At 40.2% G+C, this 9,320-nt stretch overlaps 1 protein-coding gene across 1 annotated transcript in view; it reads right to left on the reverse strand.

Moving 5' to 3' along the window:
• The window catches only part of gpr158a (G protein-coupled receptor 158a), a gene marked incomplete at both ends in the record, with an annotated part of 101,496 nt that extends 98,890 nt beyond the window's left edge, over positions 1-2,606 (reverse strand). The window contains one exon of the mRNA XM_081352089.1: positions 1,762-2,606. Coding sequence (XP_081208215.1) covers positions 1,762-2,606 — 845 coding nt within the window. The remainder of the gene's footprint in view (positions 1-1,761) is intronic.
• Between the last annotated feature and the right edge of the window lie 6,714 nt (positions 2,607-9,320).

A 9,320-nucleotide genomic window follows, 5' to 3' on the forward strand; every position in this document is an offset into this window, starting at 1 on the left:
ACAGGATGGATCTACCTTAATGTCATGGCCAGCAAGTGTTTCGGAATTCATTACCCTGGGGATACTAGTCATCATAAGACGAAGCCCTGGCCAAATATCGACCTGCGCAGAGAGGTTACAAATTACAGCATAACTACTGAACAAACCCAGAGAGACACTGGCTTCCGCTGGCTTACCTCATTTAGACGATAGACTGGAGAATTTGAAGATGGCAGATGTAACTGCTAACACCATTTTGCTACAAATTGAGCTTGGTTCCTGAACTGATACATATACCACAGTCCAACTACGCAGTAAAATGCATTGAAATCTTAAATGATTCGCCTGAAAAAAAGCTAGCATTAATATTAAAGGACCAGTTGCAGCTTGTAAAGAACAATTCCGGCAGTAAAACCTGAGTCCATGTGGGATTAATTAGTAAACAGGAAAACAGCCCTATTCCTGTGCTCCGAGCTCCGGTGTTACCGGTGCCCCTTAACACATCTTTGAACAGAGTCGAGGATCCTTGTACACAACATCTCCACCAAGTTAGCCTGATCAATCCAAACATCTCCAATGACCGTGGTTGTATATCGAGAAGCGAGCTGATTGTTCGGGGGCCAAGGGGTTTCTTGCTATGCAACCAGGGTTATTTTTAGAAGCACTCTCTACACCTTCAGTGATGGCTTACCATTCTAACCAACTGCATCTTTGACATGAAATACTAAAATGTGAACAATAAAAAGAATTATTGTTACAGCAATAGGTATGTTGTAATTCTGTAATAACAGGCATACTTTGACACACTCATCTCTGACAGATATCAGAATACTTCCTGACTGAAATGCACACTAAATCACACTGTGAACCTGTTTTTAAACAATATGTATTGTGAACCATGCTATAGCTACAAATAAACTTTGAAATAATTCTGATAATGCTTTAAATGGATAGTTCACCCAAAAATTCTGTTATTAATTACTCACCCTCATGTCGCTCCAAACCCGCAAGACGTTCGTTCGAAGATCTTTTTGTTAAAATATGAGAGCTTTCTGTGCCTCCTTTGACATTCTACGCAACTACCACTTTGAGCTTCATAAAGTTTGTAAAATTAATCCATATTAATTGAGCGGTTTAGTCCAAATTTTCTTAAGAATCTCTATCGCTTTATATGATGAACAGATTGAATTTAGACTTTTATTCACATATAAACATAAAAAATCTTGCAGAAGCTCAAATATGCTGCATAACACCAGAATAAACCTCACCATCATGTCGTGCGTCAAGCGAACATGCTTGAGCTTCCGTTTACCTCAACTGATGTGTGAATTGATCAATGTTTATATGTGAATAAAAACCTAAATTAAATCTGTTCATCACTTGATCGAGTCTCTTCAGAAAATTTGGACTAAACTGCTCAATTCATTAGTTTTATGATCTCTTTATGACCTTTTTGAAGCATCAAAGTGTCAGTTGCGTAGATGAAGGGACAGAAAGCTCTCAGATTTCATTAAAAAGATTTTCATTTGTGATCCAAAGATGAACGAAAGTCTTACGGGTTTGGACCGACATGAGGGTGAGTAATTAATGACAGAATTTTCATTTTTGGGTGAACTATTCTTTTAACTTTCCAAAAAAAAAAAAAAAAAAAAAAAAGAAGAAAAAAAAAGACTAATGCCATATTAATCCTCATAATAACAGATTATGTGTGGATAATCTGCATTGCATCGTGTAATACTAATAAGCACAAGTACATCCATTGTGAAATGTTACCAAAGTTACCTGAAGTCTGGATTCCGGTTGGGTTTGAGGCCATAGAAGCCAGCAGACAGTGTCAAGAGCCATCTGGGAATGAAATTCCCATTCTCACACTCCAAATACGGAGCTGACCAGTGAATCTGAGTTTTGTCGGTAATATAACTTTCTCCACTGCGCACAGACGCGTCAAAAGAGGCGAAATCTTGACTCAGAACACGTTTTTGGAGATGGGTCTTCTTTTTATTTTTATGCTCATGGTACCACTCTGTATCTGCCGTTCTGTTTTTCAACATATGGTGGGCAGTGCTGGATAAATCCTGGAGAATGATCTCTCCAGCTGCCCGTGTGGCCTGAAGGTAAACAGGTGGCCCGTCTGGAGGGAACTCGGTGCTCAAGGTGACCACTGCTCGATGGATCTTGAGGTCTCCCTCCAGGATACTCCTGACCAGAGCGTGGTACCACTCCATATCGCGTCTGGGGCTCTGATCTCTGGACCTGTTCGTTTGTAGGATCATGTTGAGGAAGTTTGTGGCGTGAAGGACCGTGTCCAGGACGCTGCGCATGGAATGATGCGCGTCTCCGCGCGTCCTTCCCCGCAACACCCCCAGTTCATATCTCCTGGAGCAGTTGGCGTGTTTTAAGGTGGAGGAATCCCCCGTGTGCAGAAACGCAGTCACCACTCTGGGTACCTGCTCCTCAATCTTCTGCGTTAAACCCGAATGGGGCTTCCGGAGGTGCGCTTGCTGGTTGCTGTGCGTATTATAAATGGGCAGCTTTCCTTTTAGGTCCCAATCCTGTTCCGCATATCTATAATTTGTTCCTATAACAAATCCGACTTGCAAGAGTAACGATATCCAGATTATGGCCATATCCTTCAATCCCGCTGCTCTTTTACCTCACCAGCTTCAGTTCATCAAATCTGATGCGAGAAATCACAGCTGGAATGAATCAAATCAGCACAGCATTTTCACCTGTGGATTTCCACGCATTTCTACCACTTGATTGCTGGCCTGAAGACATTTATTGTAACGGTAATCCCTTTCCCCTCAGGTGCATTGGTGTTGTTTGTGTTAGTGATGCTGGTTTGGTCTTGTATCTTCTTGAAAGAGCGCAGCAGATGTGTAGGATCCCCGATGCTCTCCTCCCAATATGATGCTGGACCACAACAGACGTGATCGAATGAGAGAAAAAAATCCTATTTTTCGGAGGCAGGGAGTCAGTACTTCACACTTGGATGACAAACACACTCCGCCCTCTTTCGTCCACTCCAGTCTTAAAGCATGAGAACGGCAGAAACCATTTGCTACAACATCTATGATGTCCGATTCGCGAAGGGATCGTTTATTGAACCGATTCGGAAGTCAGAATCGTTCGCTCAGAGCACTTATCCAGTTCTCGGGTTGCGAGCGGCTGCATTGAATTAAACGGTTCTAAAGAACCGATTCGGGGAAATGAGTCGGACTTCCCAACACTACTAACGTCCCGTCTTCTTCATCACCTTATAGGGTTTGGGAAAGTGCCCTTGATTGGTGTATGGTCATTTCTGCTGTCAGTCATTTGACGGAGGGCGTGTTTGTAAAACCGAAGGAGCTATCCAGTGCTGAAAGGAAAAAACATACATCCTAAAACGACGATAAATCATATTAAGGTTTCGGGTTTCGGCAGAAATAGACGCTCGATGGGCAGGATCACATTTATAAAGACTCTGCAATAAATGTCAAATGGTCAAAGCGGTTTAAAAGACACATTGCACTGAGACAAGCGTTGCTGTATAGGTTATTTAATTATGAGCTCGTATAGAGAGGAAACAATAAAAACGGAATGCCGATCGTTCATCACAATAAACAGAACGCGTTCTTGTTTTCCGTCTGCGCTGTTTTTTAATTGTTTGTCTATGACATGCGTCTGACGTCTTTCGCCGTTGTCTGTTATTTCTATGCTTGTCTCGTTAAGACGCCCTCAGCTGTTCAAAACGTGCTTTAAACCCCCCTGCGTTCGGTTTCATTCCGTTGCGTTACTAACGTATTTGGTAGCGTTGCGTCGTGTCTCGTTGTTATAGCGTCTCACGCTTAGAGAGTCACTTTTTTCCCTCAGACGTCGGGTCTAGTTAAATAGCTTTAAACCCTGGTCTCGTGATACTTGCGTGATTTCACATCCCGTTGCTTTCCTTCTAACAAAACGCATTTTGTCAGCGCTATATTATTTGGTCTTTGTAGACATGCGTCAGATGGACGTTGGACCTTTGCGTCGCGTCTCGCTCTTACTTACAGCGCTGCTGTTTAAGACGCCGTATCAAGTTTTAAACAGATTCAGAACGCGTCTCCGCTACGCTGTTTAAACGCAAGAATGCGTCCTGTGTTGTTTAAAATTCAAGCCAATGCTGTAATAGCCCTCAAGCATTTATTCTTGAATTAAACATACAAGCTGAACAAAACTGTTTGCTTCTAAGAGACATCCAGTGTGCAGCACTGCTTGTCGCTCACTGGGGGAAATACTGCAGTGAAGCGAACAGCACAGGATGAATGCATGCGACTGCGTGAGGATGTGAATCATGGTGCAATATGAGTCATCATCGCCGCACGAGCGCTTAATCCAGATCTGTAAACAATGAGATGTTCAGAGCGGAATCTAAACGCGTGCGTCAGGGGCGCAAATGACTCAAGCGTCTAAAGGAACTGAAATGACACATTTAAAAAAAACAATCGGTGATGCCATCACTGTCTGCAGAGGTACATGGGTCGAGCTTACCAAAGCTCCTAACAGACATTCATTACTCTTAATCATATGAGCATAAATGGACATATTTGCACATAAGACAAGATGACAAGATAATTTGGTGATGTTATAGCATACTGATCACTTATGTTATGAATTATTTATAAGGGAGACAAGGGCTTGTGGTCATATGGGGAACTTGTCACAAGGGATATAGTAAGTAATTACGTTTTTAGGTCAAAAGTCTGACAACATGCTTTATTTCTTTGGCAGTGTCATTGTATTTTGGTTTTGAACACCTAAAGACATTATTATCATTCGAAACAAAATGTTCAATATCATCTTACACTAAAAGAAACTGTTAAACTTTTAAGCTGCTGGTTAAATAAACATTCTGTGCACTTGTTGTTTGCACATACAGTAAATTAACTGTGTGGAAAGGTTCTCCTTATTTGAATTTCATTTATTGAACTCTTTGTTTTGTGTCTGTATTTTTGTATTAGCTCTTTGGTAATCAAATGTTTTGTATTTCATAATTTTAAATTCAGACTAAAAGCCAAACATCCCATAATAACCCATAACACATATTTAAAATGCAGAGAGTACTTTTTAGATAATATTTCATATGACAACTTACTCCATGTGTGGAAGCATGCCTCTGTGTGGTTTTTCTATATAGCTAAAACCTAAGTAAACAAACTTTAAATACACTATGAAATAGTGTAAAAAGTGTGTTTGTTAGCCTTGTAACCCCTATTTAAATCACACTTTTGCAGTACTTCAGCTGGAGACAACATCCAAAAAGTCCACTGCAAAAGGACTTTTTTGTTTGATTGGCTTCTAATCTTTGCAGTTTATTTGCAAATGCATTGTGTCAATATCCCTTTTCTTGTATTGTTACAGATGTAGGCTACATTTATAACAACTGATGTTCAGGGACTGTTGTGTGACCTGCTTAATGGTTCTGTTGTTCAAAACTCTTCTGAGTGTCTGAGTCTCCCTTTCCCTCGGTTTCTTTGGAGTTTATGGAGTGTCATTCATATCAAATGCAGGCAGGAGGCAGGAGGCAGGGAGATGACAGGTAAGGCCAGGGGTGACTGAAGAGTGTGGCCACAGGAGGGTTGTGTCAGACCCAGAACCTGATCACATACATTTGGCAGCCATGGTGGTAGAATATGTCCATTTGTGTAACACAGGGGTGGGCAAACTACGGCCCGCGGGCCACATGCGTCCCGTTAGGCTGTTTAATCCGGCCCGCCATGAGATCGTGCTTCATAATCTGCTACTGGGCCGGCCCTCTGTCAAATTTTTAAAACCCAGTGTGGCCCTTGAGCCAAAAAGTTTGCCCATCCCTGGTGTAACATCTGCTGCTCCTCACAATTTTTAATCAGAAACAGTTTACGTTTTTGAACAAAATATCCCATTTACGTACCCTCACAGCCCCATCAGTAAGGATCAAGTACCCCTTCAATACTTAAACAGAAAGTTAACTTGTTCATGTTATACTTGATATCACAGTATTATCATTAACAGAGTAAAGAGTCTTCACATGAGGTATATGGACACACACTGTATACATATATTCCACTATGATCCACTCAAACTGAAACAACTTATTCACATAGTTTTGATTTCATGCCATAAAACAGAACGTAATGTGGTTAATGCAACAAGATTATAACATAAATCACAATTAATTATCACTATAAACTACATTTACATTTACATGTATTCATTTTTCATTTATCCAAAGCGACTTACAAATGAGAACAATAGAAGCAGTTCAACAGTTAAACCATAAACAATATCTATACAGCAAATCTCTACTGCTTGATTGCTTACATTATTGCAAAATGTAAACTTTATTATCAACCAGCTCTGCTAAATGTGACAATATTGCATGAAGACATTGTTGCGTGCCCTCTTTCAATGGGTAGGAAAGGAGGGTGAAAAAACAACAGGGAGAGGCTGAGAGAACTGCCTCTCCAGGTCCCAGGGTAGACACAAACGCTCAATGACACCAGGTATATTAAAAAAAAAAAAAACAGAAGAAAGTTTATTTGAACAAATTGTGGGATATAAATACACAGAGGCTTCTCCCAAGGGAAAAAGGCCAAACGAATAAACAAAAGAGCAATCTTACAAGAGGGTTTTTAGAAAAACCTTACCTAACAAGAAAATAAAAGACATCCTCCATTACCCGACTCCCACTCTAATCAAAACACTGGAGAAAACTGGGGTTCAAAAACAAAAAGGCATTCACCTCCCTACAAATGATTCCACAAATAAATGGTCCAGAACAAGTAAAAAGGGGATAATGAACAGGGCCACTTAATGTCTCACATACACAAGAGTTAGCCGAAGCACACTACAGCTTTTCAGTTTTTATCTGACACTACAGGCAAAGCAATATACACAACAAGAGAAACAACAAGAACTAGGACCAGAAGATGCTCAACATGGCAAACCTAAGTCTTTCTCCTCTGCCTAGAGTTCTCTAGGGAACAGTGATTGAGGATTCAGCCTGGGTTTCTTTGTACTCCACCTAACGAGCTGGGACAGGAATCCGGTGGAACTCACGATCCTGTCAAGTGGACAGTGGGAGGAGCAACAGTTACAAACTCACTCCAAAGGGAGTTATTCTCAATATCAGGACTCACTGTTTCTGAACTCCCTCAAACGCCTTGATTGAAGTCTTGAGTTCTTCTGGGAATGAATATGTCACAATTTTCCTCATTTAAATAATTCCCTCCCAAGGCATACGCAAAATAAGGGGCGAGGCCTGGTTGAGTTAGCGTTAGAAGTGTGTTGAAACTTGTGGCTATGGTAAGGGGTGTGACATTTCTGAAACACTTTCAAAGCAGTTGGCCATTAACAACACACTGATCCAACCAACCAATCAGAGCAGACTGTGCTTTTCAAAAGTAGGGGCTTCACTGAGACAGGAACTAAAAATGGGTGTGTTTCCAAAAGCATTGTTAGCCAACTATGGTCACAAGTTCCATTGAACTCTATAACAACGAAACTTGCAACCATAGTTGGCTTTGGGAAACGCACTACAGACTGGGAAAAGAGGTGCTGCAACAATGTAAACTATATGATAAATGATGTATTTTTTTAACATTCAAGCATAAAACCAATAATAGTAAACCCCCAAAACAAAACCAAGACTTAGTTAAAGGGCATAATATGGCCTATTAAAAGGCCCCCTGAAATCAAAATGTAAGTTTTTTAGCTTTAAGTATGAATATGTTAGCCTTAAGGTTATGAATAAGCTGGTGTGTTCCAAAACAATGACAGTCTCTCACTTCCGTTTAAATTGATCACAGACTTTTATGACATCACCACAGACTTCAGCTTCTCATCGCATCTTCTGTCCAATCAAATGCTCTCTAAGCGTCCCGCCCCTTATGCAATAAATAAGCATTGTGTTCAGTTGTTCAAACGCTCGAGTTTTATTCAGTTTTCCAACTGTACATTGGTAAAGAATGAAATTGCTAGAATTTATTCACTCTACTATTGAATCCAACGTATCATCAGCACTCGGATTCGCTTCCATGGTGCTGTCAAGTACGACTTGCGGTCTGTGATGTAAACTAAACGCTATTGGCTATTTGAAAAGGGGGAGGAGACATTCAATATGTACTACTTTAGCTTCCTGTTTCTATACATTGCTATACATTACACCCCCTACCATCAGCCTTCCATTATTAAAGTAATCTTGAAAACAGTTTCAGAGATTTCAGTCTTTGCCCATTTAAGCAGATAGGAGCTCTACTTGAATGACTGGAAAATAGATGACCAAGATGGCCGCTGAGTGAACTGACTTCCCTCATGAACTTCAAGTTCATTTTATGAAGTATACTTAAGTAAAGTTCAAGTATATGTTAATACCCTGTCCAAATACCCACATTTGTGGTCTTTGCACTCGACCACTTGTCTACTTACATGACGTAATTATTTGGCCCAAGTGTTCAAATGGGTGTGAAGACTGCAAGTGTGTATAGAACTTTTGATTACCCGATGGGATACACTTATAGTGTTGCACAAAAATGCAAGTGTTTACAGAGCTTTCTTTATTTTCAATACTTTGCATTTTAAAATAAACTTCTAAATGTGTGTTCAGTAGTCGCTATGTGACTAACAGAAGACACAGTTTTAAAATTGTGGTGCTTTTAATTGAGTGATAAAAAGCAGTTGCAAATGTTGTACAAAATACACATTACCTACTCATTTTGCACCAATAAAATGTGCAAAACTTCATGTTTTACTACCAAATTATATGTAACATCTAATTAATTTAACTTACAGTGAAATGTTTTCCTTGAAATCTCACGAATTCAGGATATGGGAGTTCCCGAACATAATGCATGATGGGATACGCTAAGCCTCGAATAGGGGAGACCGGGGATGGTTGTAAAATGTTGTACATTTCTGTCTGTATCTTGGAATTCTTTTAAGCCAGTGCATTCAAAATGTGATTAAAACTAGTAACAAGTGTCAGCTATTAAATAACATAGCTGTTATCTTTGCAGCACAAACAGAAAACGTGTGGTTTAGTTTCAAACACGAGGAGTGAAATGTTACAATTCACCCCACAGTCCGGGTCAGTTGTAACATACCATGGGGTGAGATGTAACATTATGAAATAAGGATTATGACCAGGCAGGCAGGTGTGTTGAGGCAAGTTGGAGTTAAACTCTGCAGGACAGTGGTCCTCCAGGAAAGAGTTTGGACACCCCTGACATACAAAAAAACAACATATAAATACAACAAAAAATTTGCTTCATTGGTGTTACAACTAACCCAGAGTCTTGTAGCCATGAACTAGCACACCTTACAGCTAACAGGCAAAACAATAGCACTAA

This window comes from Scardinius erythrophthalmus, assembly GCF_964197995.2.
Source record: "Scardinius erythrophthalmus genome assembly, chromosome: 22".
In the NCBI taxonomy this organism is placed as follows: Eukaryota; Metazoa; Chordata; class Actinopteri; order Cypriniformes; family Leuciscidae; genus Scardinius; species Scardinius erythrophthalmus.